The sequence below is a fragment of the Orcinus orca genome, chromosome 2 (genome assembly GCF_937001465.1).
Source record: "Orcinus orca chromosome 2, mOrcOrc1.1, whole genome shotgun sequence".
NCBI lineage: Eukaryota > Metazoa > Chordata > Mammalia > Artiodactyla > Delphinidae > Orcinus > Orcinus orca.
In genome coordinates, this window is record NC_064560.1 from 114,528,141 (window position 1) to 114,547,971 (window position 19,831).

Below are 19,831 nucleotides of genomic sequence, written 5' to 3' on the forward strand. Positions count from 1 at the left end.
CAGACCTTCCCTGCCAATCTCAAGGAAATCTACAGATCCCAAAACTGCTGAAAAGCCATTAAGTACAGGTCATTGATCTTTGGGAACCTAGACATGACTATGAAACAATAACACTAGTGATTTAATAAGGAGCAATAGTCAACAAAGCTACTGTTTAACACAGTAACTACAGACTCTAGATTCCTTAACAAGTATTTCTGTCTTCCCAATTTACCTCAGCTTACAATCAGCACATGTGGTTACTACTCTGTTACCAGTAAGAGGTGAAAAATAGGCAGAAGCGATGCTCTTTGTGTGTTCAGTCAAAGAAATCAAAGGCTTGATTCTACTGCGATTCAGGCACCTTGCATCATAAATATGAATATCCCTGTAACAGGAGGAATAATTCTCAGTGTTGTCACAGTACACATAGTAAGACTCTACAATAGGACTGAACATAAATTAGACACTCAAATACTCACTACATTGAAGAACAGTTAAGACAGAACCCTCTAATCTTCTATATTAATTTAAAAAACACTGGTATAGAGTAAGAAATAAGAAAAATTTCAAAATTATAGCATATATATGTAACCAGGTGGGTACAGAGAGACAAGATTCTAGCTGGTTTTCTAATCTATCCAAGAAAAAAGTTAACACAGACCAAGAAGTTATAGGTCACATGGAACTTTTATATTTTTTACGTACGTTCTTCTCAAAAGACTAGAAGTAAACGCATGAGGCCAAGGAAAACAAAAATGTATATTTTTTCAACACTTGCGCTATTTATTAAATCCAAAAGAATCTCTCATTTTAAAAATAATCACGTTAAAAAAAAACAAAAATGCTCAATCAGTGTAGAAAGGAAAATTATTTGGTCTGTGGGTATTACAAAAAAAGTCAGAAGTCTTTGACCACCAAACTAAAACATTACTCCTAACATTAAAAGGCCTAAATCATAAAATTTCATGAAGGACATACCTTAATCCCGCAGTGATAAAATACTGTCTATGCACTGGATGGACATGTACAGTTCTTATTTTGCTCAAAGAAGAATTGATAAGTTTCTCACAAGAAGTTCCAGGCGTCCGCCTATCCACTAGTGACATACTTCCATCCCAGTGACCTACTATTAAAGTGGAGGCGTCTTCTGCCAAGAAGTCAAAGGAGGAAAAGCTACTTCTTTCATCTCTATATACCTAAGGATATAAGTAACAATCAACTTATGTAACACTCTTCTTTTAAAGAAAGCCAATGCATAAATTCTTTGTTAAAAGAGTAACAAAACACTTAACCCAAATAACCTCATTTATCCTCCCATGATCCCCACAAGAAGCATAGGGCAAAATGGTAATCCCCTTAGATGGAAACTAAGGCACTGATCAGCTGTGAGACTGCAATCAAACAGCCCATCCACCCATGTCAGGGCTACATCCCAAATCTCTTAAATCCAATAAACCTCAGATGCAGATCTACCCTGTGAAACTTACTAGGAAATGGACTGAATCTGAATCTTACCCAGTTGAAATACCTTAATATACCAAGTAACTTTGCCAACTAAGTCCAAGGTATATGGCTTGAATGCTCACCTACTCTTGGTGGAAGTGTAAATAGATACAAAATTTTTACAGCAATCAGGACACATCTATCAAAATATTTAATGCTTATACATACCCTTTGACCCAGTAATTTCACTAAGATATATATAAGGATGCTTGCTGCCAGACTGCTTATAACAGCAATAAAAAGCAACCTAAACGTCCACCAAAAAAGGTCTGGTTAAATCATGATGGTACATCTCTACTTTGAAATACCATGCAATGCTAAAAAAGAATGAGGTAGATTTGTGCTATTAACTGTCCAAGATATACTAGTAAATTAAAAAAGCAAGTTGCAAAAAACTATGTATATAGTGTGAACCCATTAGCGCAAAGAAAAAAATCTGTATCTATATGCTTGTAAGTATATGTGTACTTTCTGGAGGCATACACAAAAAATACAAAGGTTACTTCGGGAGAGTGGGAATGGGGAAAGGGCAAATTTAGTTTGCACACCCCATTTACTGTAAGTTTGTGGGGGTTTTTTGGTTGCACTGGGTCTTTGTTGCAGGCTTCTCTGTAGTTGCGGCGTGCAGGTTTAGTTGCCCTGCAGCGTGTGGGATCTTAGTTGCCCGACCAGGGATCAAACCCGTGTCCCCTGCATTGGAAGGTGGATTCTTAATCACTGGACCACCAAAGAAGTCCCCTACTGTAAATATTTTATCATGAGCATATATTATTGTTATAACTTTTTAATCACTTACAATCCACAATGTTGTTACTTTGGGCTCAGGGCTCACACATATAAGGAATAAAAAATAAATGTTGTAGAATGTGTCAGTACTCAAGAGAGAATTACCACAATTCTTATCACTTAATCATGAATTGCTACTGACTTTTAGTTTTAATAACAATATTACTATAAACTGAGATTAACAAATAAATAGACCAAAGGTATCCCAACCCCTATACCAAAAAAAGCCCAATATACACAAATGAAACTTGAAGTATTCAGTCATTATATTAAAATGGTTAAGTGCAGAGGATCTGGAGTCAGAGAGACTCAAGTGCAAATTCTAGTTCTGCCTTTTATGTCCTTCAGCAAGCTAATAAACCTCTTTACCTCAGTTTTTTCAACTGTTAAATGGGGAGAACATTACCTATTTCATAGGGTGTTATTAGGCTTAATAATATATATAAAGCACACTCAGGTTAGTACCTAACACAAGGTAATTGTTCAATCAGTAGTATCAGAAGCAAATTACTGATACATGCAATATCATGGATGAATCTTAAAAACATTATGCTAGGTAAATAAAGACAGACACAAAAAGCTACACACCATTTGATTCCATTTACTTGACATTCTAGAACAGGCAAAATTATAGGGACAGTAATCACATCAGTGGTTGCCAGGGGCTTCAGGAATGGGGAGAGGACTGACTACAAAGGGTCATGAGGTAATTTTTCCAGGTGATGGAAATTTTTTATGTCTTGATTGCAGTGGTGATTAAACAGGTATATACAATTTGCCAAAACTTATAAAACTGCACACCTAACAAAGGTACATTTTACAATATGTACTGTATACCTCAATAAACCTAACTTTTAAAAAAATAAATAAGTGGATAACTCTTACAACTCAATACTGAAAACACAGATAACCCAATTAAAAAGTAGGCAAAAGATCCAAATTTCTCTAAATAATTACAAATGGCCAATAAGCAGATGAACATGCTCAGCATCATTAATCATTAGGGAAACGCAAGTCAAAACCACAATGAGATACCACTTCATACCCACAAGGTTGGCTATACTCACCAACAACAACAAGCGTTGGAAAAGATGTGGAGAAATGGGAACCCTCACATACTGCTGATGAGTATGTACAACAGTGAAGCCAGTTTGGGAAACTGCTTGGAAGTTCATCAGAATGTTAAACATAGAGTTACCATATGACCCAGCAATTACACTCCTAGGTGTATACCCAAGAGAAATGAAAGCACACAAAACTTGTGTATGAATGTTCATAATGGCATTATTCGTAATAGTTAAAAATGGAAACAACACAATTGTTCATCAACTAATCAATGGATGTGTAAAATGTGGTACAGCCACACAAGGGAATACTATTCAGCCACTAAAGAATGAAGTACTGACACATTCTACAACATGCATGAACCTTGAAAACATTTCGATAAGTATAGAAGCCAGTCACAAAAGACTATAAACTGTATGATTCCTTTTATATGAAATGTCCAGAACAGGCAAATATGTAGAGACAGAAAGTAGATTAGTGGTTTTCTAGGGCAAAAGGGGAAATCGGGAGTACTTGATAAGCAAGGGGTTTCTTTTGGAGGTGATAAGTATTCTAAAATTAGATTGTGGTAACAGTTTCACAACCCTATAAATACACTAAAAACCACTGGATTTTACACTTTAAATGGGTGAATCGAATGGTATGTGAATTATATATCTCAACAAAGTTGTATTAAAAAATAAGTACAGGGCTTCCCTGGTGGTGCAGTGGTTGAGAGTCCGCCTGCCAATGCAGCGGACACGGCTTCGTGCCCCAGTCTGGGAAGATCCCACATGCCGCGGAGCAGCTGGGCCCGTGAGCCATGGCCGCTGAGCCTGCACGTCCGGAGCCTGTGCTCCGCAACGGGAGAGGCCACAACAGTGAGAGGCCCGCTTACCGCAAAAAAATAAATAAATAAATAAGTACAATCAGTTATTATTAAGTGGCTGATAAAACATAGATGTACCTTCAAATTTCAAACTCCAACCTTCCTGTAAGAATATAAACAAATACAAAACAGAATGTGACTTGCATACATAACTATATGGTATGCATTAATAACCAAAGTGCTACCACTAAACAGTTTAAAGAGGACTTTTCACAAAAATTATTTCATTTAATCCATGATTAACAGCCCATCCATTTCCAGTAAGGATTTTAAATATCAATGTTGCTCTTAAAAACCAATTTTTAAAAGGTAAAAATAGAAATTAAAAGAAAAAAAAAGCAAAGACACCAGTAAAAAAAGAAACTGTTTCTTCTAATTGTCAGTAATTAGGAAATCAAGTCTGACCAGCAACACATTAACAGTCTTGAAAAGTCTTTTTTTCATATGGTTAAAAACAGACTTAGAAGAAATTAAACGTCCTCATTTTTAAAAGAAAACTCAAAAACTATTAGCTCTCAAGAAGAGAGAAAAAGCCTTCCCAACTGTAAGAAAGATCATTTAGGAGTTCAGTGAAGAACAAAAGCAGTTACGTATTATACTATAGCTATTAAAATAATTAGTTAAAAACTCTTTTATAAGTAATTATGAATCATCTATACATAGAATATTAAAATAATTACAAAGACAGAATGCGTTAACTTTGAATACTGGCTTACATAAAAAAATTAAGGCATAAAATTAGATAATCAATTAGTATTTATGATGATAAGCCATAATCAGTGATGATACCCTGTTTTCTTCATTGTCTATCACATATAAAATGCTCTTATACTGAGGACCTCTAAAAACTTTAAAAGTCCCATTCGAAATAAGCTAAAGAATGAAAACCTACATCTAAACCATCCTAAATTTCACAAAGATTAAAATCCATATAAAAAAAGAGTTTGATTTGTAGGAATTCTCTTAATGAGGAAATCTGATATTGTTAAGCAAAATCTGAAAGCTCACTTGAAATATGTTTGCTGTAACATTAAGTAGTAGATATTTAAGTAGTAAACCAAAATGTAATCACTGGGATCCAATATTGTGAGGATTCCTCAGGCCTTTGGAAGCTTCTGGCCTACCCAACCAGAGATCAAACCAATTTGAAAACCTCCAAGGGGTAAGTAGTCTGGTTAACTTGGTAGGCTATCTCTGGGAGGATGGACGGTCACGAGTATGAGACCAACATCTTTCAACTATTCTTAAACTTCAACTTAATCTTACCTTGCAGGGGTTAGACTAGCCCAGGAAAAGACCTTATCCTCAATAGGTGGTTATGAATAAACCTGGCCTAAGATGTTCTGAATGAACCCGCTTAGGTGTCCATTTCTTGCCAGAGTACAATTATATGACATCGAATGGCAGTTTTTCATTCTAACTTCACCAGATAAAAACAGCTGAGCTAATCTCTCTACCATCAGCTATACATGGCATATAAGAGATGATAAATCTTAGCTAGAAGACAAAAAACCAAATTTTATAGTTTCTGTGTTATATTACTGGCCAAAAGTTTTGGACAATGTATTATAGTACTGTTATGTGATGAATTTCTCTAGTCTTTTTTGTCATATCTAAGACTCATCCCCACAAAATTCATATCTGCCAAGGCTAGAAATAATGAACAAAAGTATAATAATATTCCAATATTTTTTCCTGAATAAAAGAGGACAAGTTTTAAGCCTTAAAATAGAAGAATAAGTTATTTTATTTAAAAGCTTTCTGCAAAAATAAAAAATAAGAGCAAAAACTTACTATGTACCAGGCTCTGTTTTAAGTAAATGCTTTATCTACATTAACTCATTTAATCCTCATGACAATCCTATAAGGTAGATACTATTACCATTCCATTTCAAAACTAAGGAAATTGAAGCACAAAGAGGTTATGCAACTTACCGAGTTCACACAAATAGTAACAGATGGGATTTGAATTTAGGCAGTGTAGTTCTAAAGTCCCTATTCTACACCATCTCACCCAGTTTGATGGTATAATATAATCATTCATGTGGCATTTCATAAGGAATCCAGAATATCACCTGAGGTCCATATGCAAACATATTAACATTTACCTCCTCAAAAACAGCTCTGGAAAAATCCCCACAGCGTAATGTGCCATCATAGCTCAGTGACAGCAGGTGAGCTGGATTGGCAGGCGAGAAGTAAAGACAGCTAACTGGTTGACTATGGGGTTGAAAAATATAAACTCCATCTTCTTTAGGTTGGTGAGTCTGGAACAGAGTTGGGGGGTGGGGAGAGAGACAAAAACTGGTGAAAAGCAGTAATATTTTCTACATCATTATGTCATTAAACTATTTGTTTGTATTATATTCAGTCTTAGTCTATAATTATACCCACCTTCCCACTCAGAAAGTCAGAACTAGAAACTTGAGACTCTCACTAAGTTACTTTTTCCTAATTTTCAATCCAACAAAATTAAGTCACATTTATTTTAATAGTTTCCAGCTTTTTGCAACTAGCCAACTAGTTTTTCATAATACAGAGGGAAAAAAATTACTGCTTATAATGACTTCAGTTCATAAAATTCTCAGGAAATGTGAAATTTACTTTTATTTCACATGCAGGATAATTCCTTACTACCAAAACTTCTATCAATACCACTCCCACTTTGCTTGCTAAGTGTGCTTCTATACGAGTATGTCATTCTCAGCTCAATTTTCATAAGGTGTTTGGTCCTGGCACAAAATGATAGTTTTAAAAATATTTTAACCCCTAAATGGCCCATGAAAAATGCATGTGCTTGAGGGACTTCCCTGGTGGCGCAGTGGTTAAGAATCTACCTGCCAATGCAGGGCACATGGGTTTCAGCCCTGGTCTGAGAAGATTCCACATGCCGCAGAGAAACTAAGCTCATGTGCCACAACTACTGAGCCTGCGCTCTAGAGCCTGCAAACCACAACTACTGAGCCTGCGAGGCACAACTAGTAAGCCCACATGCCACAACTACTGAAGTCCACGAGCTTAGAGCCCGTACTACACAAGAGAAGCCACCGCAACGAGAAGCCCATGCACAGCAACGAAGACCCAACCAAATATAAATAAATAAATAACAGCCAAAAATAAATAAATAAATAAATTTATTTTTAAAAATACATGTACTTGAATTTCAGTAGTGATATTACTACTTCTAAGGATTATCGTTTCCACAACTGGATTAACAACTCCGAAATCATCATTTTTTGGATTTTGATGTTATATTCTTATGTGGTATGTCATATTATGAACCAGAACAACTTTCATCTCTAAATCTAGCTTAGTCGGCTCTGAAATACTCAAACACTTTTGTTTTTGTCTTTTTTATTTAAGTTTTTAAATAAAGAGAAAAAAATTTAAAGAAAATAAAGAAACATGAAAAGAGAAGGAAGGAAAAAAATTACAATCACACAAACTCCTCCTCCTACCCAGAGTTAACCACTGTTAACATTTTGGCATATTTGTCTATAGCATATATTTTTTAGAAAAACAAAACTCTCCATTGTTATAAGGAACTCAAACAAATATACAGAGAAATATACAAAGACAAAAGTTTTGAAAAACCATTGAAAACCCAAAATTGACTAAAATTATCATTAAAATACTAAGTGATCATTAAAGATGTCTTTACATGTACTTACTTATACAGATAGAAGGACAGAGAAGAAATTTAGAGAAAAAAAAAAGGCCACTTTAAGTAGTATTACATTTAACTATACTTTAGGGGCTTCCCTGATGGTGCAGTGGTTAAGAATCCACTTGCCAATGCAGGGGACACGGATTCAAGCCCTGGTCCAGGAAGATCCCACATGCTGTGGAGCAACTAAGCCCATGTGCCAGAACTACTGAGCCTGCACTCTAGAGCCCATGAGCCACAACTACTGAGCCCGTGTGCGACAACTACTGAAGCCCACATGCCTAGAGCCCATGCTCTGCAACAAGTGAAGCAACCACAATAAGAAGCCCACGCACCACAATGAAGAGTAGCCCCCGCTCGCCACAACTAGAGAAAGCCCACGCACACCAATGAAGACCCAATGCAGCCATAAATAAATATAAAAAAAATTTAACTATACTTTAAAATAATAAAAGAAAATCAAGCTGAAGGAATTTTTGAACTTCGAGTATTTCTTTACAAGAGCTATCTCCTAAGAAGGAAAAAGTAGAAAATATAAAGCAGTTTTAGTCATTACGCTTTTTTATTTAACTATGTATGTCTCAATTTTAGACAATTTCTATTGACTGAGAACATTATTCTCACTCCTCCTCCAATCTCCCCTTTCTCCATCTCTATATTTTGTTTTTTCCAGGTTAACAACATTCATATCCAGTTCTGTAACCATAATTCATATGGCTGTTTAATATTAGTTCTGTATTTAAATATTTATTTATTTATTTCATTTATTTTTGGCTGCGTCAGGTCATAGTTGTGGCACATGGGATCTTGATTGCAGCAAGTGGGATCTTTCATTGCAGCACACAGGCTCTTCATTGTGGCACGCGGGTTTCTCTCTAGTTGTGGCGTGCGGGTTCTCTCTCTCTAGTTGTGGTGCGTAGGCTCTGTAGTTTGCGGCACACAGGCTCTCTAGTTGAGGCCTGCGGGCTTAGTTGCCCCACAGCATGTGGGATCTTAGCTCCCCAACCAGGGATCGAACCCACGTCGCCTGCATTGGAAGGCAGATTCTTTACCACTGGACCAGGGAAGTCCCAGTTCTGTATTTAAATGGATTCAATACTCATCATCAATTTTTCTGTCAAGCTTCTCCATTCCTGAATCCTTAATTTTGATTTACTTTCAACGGGCCAAGATTTGCTATCAAGCAGTTTTTTCCAGATGAACTCACAGGTCTTCAATTTCTTGAGTTTTTTCAGATGTGAAAAGACCTACCTGCTGTCTTTACATTAGAATAATATCTTGGGCTGGGTATGTATTCCAGGCCACACTTCCTTCTCTCAGAACTTTGTAGACATTACATGAAATGTTGCTGTAGAAAACTGAGGCAAACCTGGCTTTTCCCCTTGAATATAATTTGTTTTTCCTGCCTCAAGAACTCTTTATCATTTAAGTCCAAATCTTCCTAGAACGTGGCATACACACTCAAATCTGTCAATCCAATTCTGTCTTTTCAGAAAAGTTCTCTTTGAATATATTTTCTGTTACATTTGTTGGGTCATCTTTGACTGGCTTTCCTTTCCTTTTTTTTTTTAAATGAATTTATTTATTTATCTATCTATCTATCTTTGGCTGCCTTGGGTCTTGCTACTGCACACGGGCTTTCTCTAGTCATGGCAAGTGGGGGCTACTCTTCATTGTGGTGCGTGGGCTTCTCATTGCAGTGGCTTCTCTTGTTGTGGAGCACAGGCTCTAGGAACATGGGCTTCAGTAGTTGTGGCACACAGGCTTCAGTAGTTGTGGCTCATGGGCTCTAGAGTGCAGGCTCAGTAGTTGTGGCACACGGGCTTCGTTGCTCCACGGCATGTGGGATCTTCCTGGACCAGGGATTGAACCCGTGTCCACTGAATTGGCAGGCAGATTCTTAACCACTACGCCACCAGGGAAGTCCTGGCTTTCCTTTTCTATTGGCTTTTCTCATAAAACTTTTTTCATCTGTGTTTGAGATTACCTCAGATATTTCCTTTAATATCTATAATTTCATTTTCAGCCATGTCTATTCTGTTCCTTTTGTCTAATTTATTAGTTTCACTGATCTTCAATTTGTTTCCTTAGTTCTACAGTCTCCTTTTTCATTTCACTCTGTTGTTTTATCACCTTATCTTTGAGTCTTATTTTACCAAATTAATGTTGATATTAGCTTGCTCCACAGCAGCACTGTCCAAAAGAACTTTCTGAGATGACAAAAATGTTTTATGTATGCACTGTCCAATATGGTATCCACTAGTCATGTGTGGCTATTCAGCACTTGAAATGTGCCTGGTGTAACTGAACAACTGAATTTTCTATTTTAATTAATTTAAAAATAAATACATGTATCCCCCACTTTTCAAAAGTTCACTTTATGCCACTTTGCTCTTACAAAACACCTATATTAGTACCTATTTTTGCTAACTGAAGGGAATCCAAAGAAGATTTTTGCTTTTGTGAGAAAAGGTGAAAAATGAAAATAGTATTCAATGTTTGTTTTGTAGGAAGTTGTTACAGAGGCTTTATGTATAAAGCTATACATCTGACCTCTACCCACCTGTACAGCTTCCCCCTATTCCATTCATCCCTTCCGTTTATGCCTCTGCTGTTTATGCTCTAGCCACAGAGGCATTCTTTCAGAGGCATTCTTCAGGTCCTTAAATGTATCAAGCCGGCATCCTCCTGCCTAAGGTCCTTGACATGCTGTTCCTCTTGTGTGAAATGCTCTTTTCCCTTTCTTTGCTTGGCTTACTCCTACTTAGCTTTCAAATCTCAACTCAATTCTCACTTCCTCAGGGAAGCCTTCACTGATCCTCAAAATCAGGCCAGTTCCCCTGTTATGTGTTTTTATAACACTACTTTTCCTCCACTCCATTAATCATAGTATATAATTCACTCCACTTATCAAACATGTAATTATTTCATTCATGCTGCTTTTGCCACTAAATTCTAAACTCCATAAGGACAGAGACAATCCTTCCTCACAAATATGGATGGGGAGTCATTAGAATAGTACTTAGGGGACTTCCCTGGTGGCTCAGTGGTTAAGAATCTGCCTGCCAATGCAGGGGACACAGGTTTGAGCCCTGGTCCGGGAAGATCCCACATGCCGCGGAGCAACTAAGCCCATGCACCACAACTACTGAGCCTGTGCTCTAGAGCCTGTGAGCCACAACTACTGAGCCTGCGTGCCACAACTACTGAAGACTACACACCTAGAGCCCGTACTCCACAACAAGAGAAGCCACCGCAATGAGAAGCCTGCGCACCGCAACAAATAGTAGCCCCTGCTCGCCGCAACTAGAGAAAGCCCACACGCAGGCTTGACCTGATACAGCCAAAAAATAAAGACCTAACACAGCCAAAAAATAAATATAGAAATAAATTTATTAAAAAAAAGAGTACTTAGCACAAAATACTTAATAAGTGTGGAATGAATGAATGGGTGGGGTGACCGAATAAATGACAGCTCATCTTTTGATCCTTAGGTGAGACTAGGAATCTGACAGAAGGTTAAGAGGAAAACTGAGGGACTGCCAAGACAATACGATGAGGTAAAAGTCTTTTCAACAAATAGTGCTGGGACAACTGGATATACACATACAAAAAGATGAACTTGGGCCCTTACCTTACAGCATATACAAAAATAATTCAAAAAGAACAATTCAAGATGGATCAGTGAACTAAATGTGAAAGCTGAAACTATAAAATTTTTACAAAAAAACACAGGAGAAAATCTTTAAGACTTTGGGTTACACAAAAGATTTCTTAGATATGACACCAAAAACACAGTCCATTAAAAGTTTGATGAATCGGACATCACCAAAATTCAAAAATTTGCACCTCAAAAGATAGCATTAAGAAGATGAAAAGAAGAAATATTTGCAAATCACATATCTGATAAGGATGTGTATCTAGAATATACAAAGAACTCTTACAACTCAACAAGAAGACAAACAACCCAATAAAAAATTGACAAAAGATTTGAATAGACATTTCACCAAAGATATCCAAATGGCAGGAAAAGATTCTCAACATCATTAGTCATTAGAGAAATGCAAATCAAAACCACATGGAGATACAACTTCACTAGGAAGATACCACCCACTTGAAAGGCTATAATCGAAAAGACAGATAATAATAAATGTTGGTGAGCATGTAAAAAAATTTGAACCCTCATACATTGCTGGTAGGAATAGAAAATGATGCAGCCACTTTGGAAAGCAGGGTGACAGTTCCTCAAATGTTAACCAGTTACCATATGACCTAGCAATTCTACTCCCAGATACCTACCCAAGAGAAATGAAAACACAGACCTACACAAAAATGTGTACACAAATGTTTATAGTAAAATTATTCAGAATAGCCAAAAAGTGGAAACAACCCAAATGTCTGTCAAATGATGAATGGATAAACAAAATGTGGTAAAATCAAACAATGGAATACTATTCAGCAATAAAAAAAGAATGAGGTGCTGATAGATGCTATAAAACAGATAAACCTTAAAACTATGCTAAAAGAGGGACTTCCCTGGTGGTCCGGTGGTAAAGAATCCACCTCCCAATGCAGGGGACACAGGTTCAATCTCTGGTTGGGGAACTAAGATCCCACATGCTGTGGGGCAACTAAGTCCACGTGCCACAACTACAGAGCCCACGAGCCCTGGAGCCTGCACACCACAACTAGAGAAAAACCCACATGCCACAACTAGAGAGAAGCCTGCGCGCCACAACAAAAAGCCCACGCTTCAATGAAAGATCCTGCACGCCTCAACAAAAGATCCCGCATGCCTCAACAAAGACCCCACATGCTTCAACTAAGACCCAATGCAGCCAAAATAAATTAATTAATTAAAAAAAAACTATGCTAAAAGAAAAATGCCAATATAAAAGACCACATATTTTATGATTCTATTTATATGAAATGTCCAAAAAGTGCAAATTTGTGGAGATTTGCCTGGGGATAAGGGTAGAAACAGGGATTAAATGTAAGTAGCCACGAGGAATCTTATAGGAATGATGAAAATGTTCTAAAACTGAATTATGGTGATATTTACACAACTCAATAAACTTATTAAAAATCATTAAACTGTACATTTTAAATGTGTAGATTTTATAAAATGTTAATTATACCTCAATAACGCTTAACTTTTTTTTAAAAAACGAGGGGAGTTTCGGAGTGAGCACAGGATAGCCAAGATAATGGTTTTAGACTTGCTCAGTCTGTTAATGAGATAGCCAGGTGTCCTGAAAAATTAGAAAGTTGATAAAAATATTGGACTACAGACACCCAATAATACAGATTTTTGGAGTCACCAGAAAAGACATGACAAAGGGACTTTCCTACATATCTTCAACACACCCTGAAAAGATCTTCACTTGACTATGCTAATTCTCTATTTTTCCTTTTCTAAGTTCTTCAACAAATAGTCTATCCATTGCTTCCATTTCTTCTTCCACCCCATACTTTTTTTAATCTCCTAAAGTCTGTGTTCCTTTCTTACCTTATTGTTGAAGCTATTCTCTCAGCTCACTTATGATACCTTATTTTCAAAACTAATGGCCCTTTTTCTGTTCCCATTCTTTTTAACTCATCTAAAAAAAAAAGCCCTGTCAAACTCCGATGCTTGAAATTCATCTCTTAGCTTATACAACCTTATACCATTTCTGGTCCTCTTCCCACTTCTCTGCTTCTGTTTTCTTTACCAAATCCTTTCACCTCCTACCCCCACTCACATTTTATCAAAATAAGGGAGAACCTATGCTCCCAAAATAAGAGAGAATTTGGTTTTCATTTCTTCTCTTCTCACTTACAAAATCCATTTTATTTATTAACCCCAAACCACTGCAAGTCACCATGATTTCTCCATCTCTATTAATTGTCCTTATGGCATTTTTCAGGTCTTTGTTCTACTTCCCCAATTAAAAACTAAGTTCAGAGAACATTAACTCGGCTTTTTTCAATTCTGTAAACACTGAAAGCAATCAATGCATTATTATATGTACAATGAATGAAATTCAATATCTGTTTCTAATTCATCAAAAAATGACTAGGGGGCTTCCCTGGTGGTGCAGTGGTTAAGAATCCACCTGCCAATGCAGGGGACACGGGTTCGAGCCCTGGTCCGGGAAGATCCCACATGCCGCAGAGCAACTAAGCCCATGCGCCACAACTACTGAGCCTGCGCTCTAGAGCCCGTGAGCCACAACTACTGAGCCCATGTGCCACAACTACTGAGCCTGCATGCCTAGAGCCCATGCTCTGCAACAAGAGAAGCCACCACCATGAGAAGCCCGCGCACCGCAATGAAGAGTAGCCCCCACTCCCTGCAACTAGAGAAAGCCCACATGCAGCAATGAAGACCCAATGCAGCCAAAAATAAATAGACAAAAACTAAATTAATTTAAAAAAAAATTACTAGGATCATCCTAAGAAGATCCTTGGGAAGATATTTTGATCCAGCTTGGAAACTATATTTTAAACATAATTAGAAACCTAAGAACTTTGTATGATCTTTTCATATACACATTTAAAGTTGTAATAAACTTTCCTGGCAGGAATTTATGCCCAGATGACTAAAGATATTCAAGCTAAAAATGTTAAAGTTCTACAAAGCAAATTTAAATTCCTCTAGGTTTCTAAAATTTGGAATCACAAAGCACAAAACTATAAATCTCAAGTAACATCTAGAAACACATGGCTCTAGGCTATTCTTTCGCAGACTATTTGCTTCAAATGTTAATATCTTCAAAACAATTAATAATAACTTACCAAATCCCAAAGCCCAACTTGTCCAGATCTGGCCCCAGCTGCCACCAAAGTTCTAATTTCTGATGGGTGGAGAGCCATTGAGAATATTGGGCCTTTGGTAACTTTATAAACAGTATCTTCACTAATGATCATGCCATTTAAATTGGCTTTGTAGCTGAGAAGATTAAAAAGTTAAATTTTAGAAGTAAAACCAAACTCAGTAGTCAAAACAAGTAAAAGATGATTCGAAAAAGTAAAATCACAATTAGTAAATGTGGGAAAATATTCAACTTCCTGGCAACCAAGGAAATCAAACTAAACAATGGGGTACTATTTTTCACTTATAAAAGCTAAGAGGCTATAGTTAAACATACATTCATATATATTGCTAACAGCAGAGTAAATTCATTTAAGATTTTCAGAAATTTTTAAAAAAGATTTTGGAAAACAATCCGGCATTTCCTAAAAGCCATGAAAATGTCCATAATATTTGACACATTAATCTCACTTCTGGAATCTATCCTAAGGAAATAATCCACTATCACAATATAAATTTCAACAAACACACATACAAACAATCAAAACTAAATAGAAAACAATTTCAAATACCAAGGGAGTAAGAGGAGGTTAAGTAAATTCTACCTGCTAAATCAAATATTACGCAATTATTCAATAAATTTAAAGACTCTAGTAACATGCAGCCACAATGTTAATAGAAAAGCATAATGCAAAACTGTACATATATTAGAACATAAAAAAGTAAAAATGTATGTGATATCACTCATTTATTAAACACTGAATGAATATATACTATGTGAAATGCACTTTTCTGGTTATTGAGACAAAATCCATGCATTCATGAAGCTTATTGCATATGGTGATACACGAAAGGAAATATACAAAAACAACAGTTGTTAGGGTAGAAATACAATGGATAATTTTTCTCACCTCTTTCAAATTTCCTGTAATGGTATAGTCTTTAAGTTATAAAGATCCCAGAAAATGTAAAACAAAGGCAAGGAATTTTAACTCACCTTTTAATGCTAGATAACTCCTTCTCAGTGTTTTTACTTCTTGTCTGAAACAATGGGAGAAACCAAAGCACTAAGTTAATATATGTACTAAAATTTGCTTAACAGATGATTCTAAAAGCTTAGGCTTACCCTCCCAAGTGACACCTTGCTCACTTCTGCCCAAGTCTGCAGAAATCCTTTAAATAGTTCACTGTTATCATCTCGATTTTCAGAAGTCATTTCTAAAGGCCCAGGAGGTAACAAAGGCTGTTATAAAAAATAAGAAAAAAAAGTCGGTTGTCGCTCTGCCCTAGAATGTAAGCTTAAGATTTCTTACTACTTTACTTTCAATACCAACAACAGTGGTGACACATAGTTAGCATTCAAAAACAGTTGTTCAATGAATGAATGCCAAGTATCCTGTAAAGTAATAACATGTATTATCTCATTTAATCCCCTTAATAATCCAGTGAATGAGATATCACATTATAAAGACAGTGGAATGAAACTTAGAGAAGTTAATTTGTCCAAAGTTACACTGCCAGTACCTGGGAATTGATTCAGATCAGTTCAATTTCATACCTCAAAGTTATTACTCTATGTGTTTTTTATTTTTTATTTTTTTAACTGAAGCATAGTTGATTTACAATGTTGTGTCCATCTCTGCTATACAGCAAAGTGACTCAGTTATACACAGACATTCTTTTTTCATATTCTTTTCCATTATGGTTTATCACAGGATACTGAATATAGTTCCCTGTGCTATACAGTAGGACCTTGTTTACCCATCCTATATATAATAGTTTACATCTGCTAATCCCAAACTCCCAGTCCTTCCCTCCCCCACTGCCCCCCTCACCTGGCATCCACAAGTCTGTTCTCTATTTCTGTGAGTTTCTGTTTTGTAGATAGGTTCATTTGTGCCATATTTTAGATTCCACATATTAAGTGATATCATATGATATTTGTCTTTCTCTTACTGTATGTCAGTGTTTTTTAAATCACAGGTTGTAACCCATAGGTCATGAAATCATTTTAATACATTACAACGAATAGTGTGTTTCAGTGACTGAGAAAAGAACAGACTAGGAAATACAAAAGTGTATCACATGTAGTAAGGATAAGTATAATTTCACAAAAGTTTTGTTTCAGGTGTGTGTGTGTGTGTGTGTGTGTGTGTGTGTGTGGGGAATGGGTTCAATGTAAATGTATTTCTTATCATGGATGGATGGAGGCTTCAAAAAAATTTGAAAGCTACTCTTCCCCTAGTAACTTAATTTGCAATTAGCTCTCAAAGCACCAGGCTAATCTTCCAATTTATAATTAAGCACTTACATACAAAGTATTAAAAACAGTAGGTGCAATAAAAAAAAAAAAAACCAGTAGGTGCTCCTGAATAAAAAATATACTCATAATCTTATTTAGACAATAAATTTGCTAAATAAAACTCTTTCCACTCACTGATAGCGTAAAATTAAACTACAGTAAGAGAACCCCATCACTACTGACATATATTATTTATTACTAATAATATTAATAACTACCATTTATTGCTTACTAAGTCCTTAATATAAATGTGGGAAACTTTATAGATACTATTTCATTTATCCCTCACAACACCTCTTTGAGAGGTTTCTGCTATTGTTGCCATTTTAAAAATGGGGAGGGCTTCCCTGGTGGTGCAGTGGTTGAGAGTCCACCTGCCAATGCAGGTGACAAGGGTTCGTGCCCCGGTCCGGGAAGATCCCACATGCTGCGGAGCAGCTAGGCCCGTGAGCCATGGCCGCTGAGCCTGCGCACCCGGAGCCTGTGCTTAGCAACGGGAGAGGCCACAACAGTGAGAGGCCCGCGTACCGCAAAAAAAAAAAAAAATGGGGAAACTGGGGCTCAGAAAGACTAAGGAATTTACCCACAATCCCACACAGGGTAAGTCTGCAGAAATATAGAATCCAAGCCAGTCTCTTATGAGTTTGAAATCTTACTCATTAAACCATACAACAGCCAAGTATTAAATTAATTATGCACAAATTAAACATAATTTAATGACTTTTTACTCTACTTTCAAACACTTCAAATTTTTGAGTATTTTATTGGTTAATATATTGTATTTGCACTCTTTCTTACATTTTCATCTGCTACTAATATTGGCTGGGTTGGAGTTGCTGGTAATGAAACTCCTGAAGGATCAACTTTTAGTAATCGCATTGACCTTCTACATCCAGTCTCATTTTCTTTCTTCTTAGGCTTCTTTCTAAAGGAGTGGGGGAAAAAATCATGTTATACTCATAAAAGTTATATGTATTTATTAATATCAAGGAGATAACATCTAGTAATCTATCTCACAGATATATTCACACATTGCAAAGATGTATATACATGGCTACACTGATTTTTTATTTTTTCTTCGCCACACTGCGCAGCATGTGGAACTTTCCCAACCCAGGATCAAACCTGTGCCCCCTGCCATGGAAGCATGGAGTCTTAACCACTGGACCACCAGTGAAGTCCCTACACTGATTTTAATTAAAAGCCTGGAAACATCATAAATGTTCATCATGGGGAAGTGAGGGGTGTTAAATAAATTATGACATACATATCTAGTACAATATTATGCAGTCATAAAAAAAGAAATAGATTTTTGTATGCTGATATGACATGAACTCTAAGATACAAGAGCAAAAACAAGGTCCAGCACATGTTGAATATGGTTCCATTAGCTTTTGTTTTGTTTTGTTTTTTGTTTTTGTGGTACACGGGCCTCTCACTGCTGTGGCCTCTCCCGTTGCGGAACACAGGCTCCAGACACGCAGGCTCAGCGGCCGTGGCTCACGGGCCCAGCCGCTCCGCAGCATGTGGGATCTTCCCGGACCAGGGCACGAACCCACATCCCCTGCATCGGCAGGCGGACTCTCAACCACTGCGCCACCACCAGGGAAGCCCCCCATTTGCTTTTTTACAAAATATATACACATACATTTGTAATTGCTGAGATTACCTATGGAAGAATACACATGAAACTATTAACAGTGGTTTCCTCTAGGGAAAAGGCCTGGAGAACTAAGGTCCAGGATAGGAAAGAGACTTAAATGTTTCATTGCATTGCCTTCCATATAGTTTACTTTTTAAAATCATATACATACCCTACTTTTTTATGCATTATTTTTTTATTTTAAAAAAGTAGTTCAGAAATTCCAGTTTCCAGTTCCAAATTTAAAGAGCTTGAAAGTCACTGCACTATCAAGTAAAAAGCTGAACAGACTGAAAAATCAACTCTTCTAGGATCCTTAAGAGAAATGAGGGCACAGTAGAAACTGCTGAGCCTACTATTGGAGAGACAGACAGGCAAATGCAAGAAGTCATGGCTTATTGGAGTAGACTTAGAAATGGAAACCATCATGGGAACCAGCAGCAGGGTAGGAAAGCCTGAACTGTAATTGACCAATTGCTGGAGGTTCAGTGTACACAAGTCTGAGAGTTAAAAACTCCATGGAAAACTAGACAGCTACATGTAAAAGAATGGAACTAGAACATTTTCTTACACCATATACAAAAACAGACTCAAAATGGATTAAAGGCGGGCTTCCCTGGTGGTGCAGTGGTTGGGGGTCCGCCTGCCGATGCAGGGGACGCGGGTTCGTGCCCCGGTCTGGGGGGATCCCGCATGCCGCGGAGCGGCTGGGCCCGTGAGCCTATGGCAGCTGAGCCTGCGCATCCGGAGCCTGTGCTCTGCAACAGGAGGGGCCGCAGCAGTGAGGGGCCTGCATACCGCAAAAAAAAAAAAAAAAAAAATGGATTAAAGGCTTTAATGTAAGACCTGAAACCATAAAACTCCTAGAAGAAAACACAGGTACTACACTCTTTGACATTGTTCTTAGCAATATTTTTTGGATGTGTCTCCTCAGGCAAGAGCAACAAAAGCAAAAAATAAACAAATGGGACCTAATCAAACTTAAAAGCTTTTGCAAAACAAAGGAAACCATCAACAAAATGAAAAGGCAACTGACTGAAGGGAAGAAGATTTGTGCAAATGATATGTCCAATAACGGATTAATATCCAAAATATATAAACAGCTCATACAACTCAATATCAAAAACAAAAAAAAATCTGATTAAACAATGGGTAGAGGACCCAAAGAAGACATAGAGATGGCCAACAGGCACAAATGAAACGATTAGATCATCAGGGAAATA

General features: G+C 36.9%; 1 protein-coding gene across 15 annotated transcripts in view; it reads right to left on the bottom strand.

Annotated features, from left to right (window-relative positions):
• The window catches only part of WDR76 (WD repeat domain 76), an 81,549-nt gene that overhangs the window by 26,590 nt on the left and 35,128 nt on the right, over nucleotides 1–19,831 (bottom strand). For 10 of the 15 annotated variants that reach the window (XR_007475892.1, XR_007475891.1, XR_007475900.1 and 7 more), the window contains 7 exons: nucleotides 17,765–17,891; nucleotides 15,791–15,907; nucleotides 15,662–15,705; nucleotides 14,649–14,802; nucleotides 6,313–6,471; nucleotides 961–1,178; nucleotides 215–367 (listed from right to left, as the gene is read on the bottom strand). Coding sequence is in view for 3 of the 15 variants with exons in the window: in XM_049706644.1 (XP_049562601.1) it covers nucleotides 215–367; nucleotides 961–1,178; nucleotides 6,313–6,471; nucleotides 14,649–14,802; nucleotides 15,662–15,705; nucleotides 15,791–15,907; nucleotides 17,765–17,891 (972 nt within the window). In the remaining 12 variants the exon portion in view is untranslated. The remainder of the gene's footprint in view (nucleotides 1–214; nucleotides 368–960; nucleotides 1,179–6,312; nucleotides 6,472–14,648; nucleotides 14,803–15,661; nucleotides 15,706–15,790; nucleotides 15,908–17,764; nucleotides 17,892–19,831) is intronic. The other 5 variants (XR_007475894.1, XM_004273917.4, XM_049706643.1 and 2 more) reach the window with 3 other exon arrangements.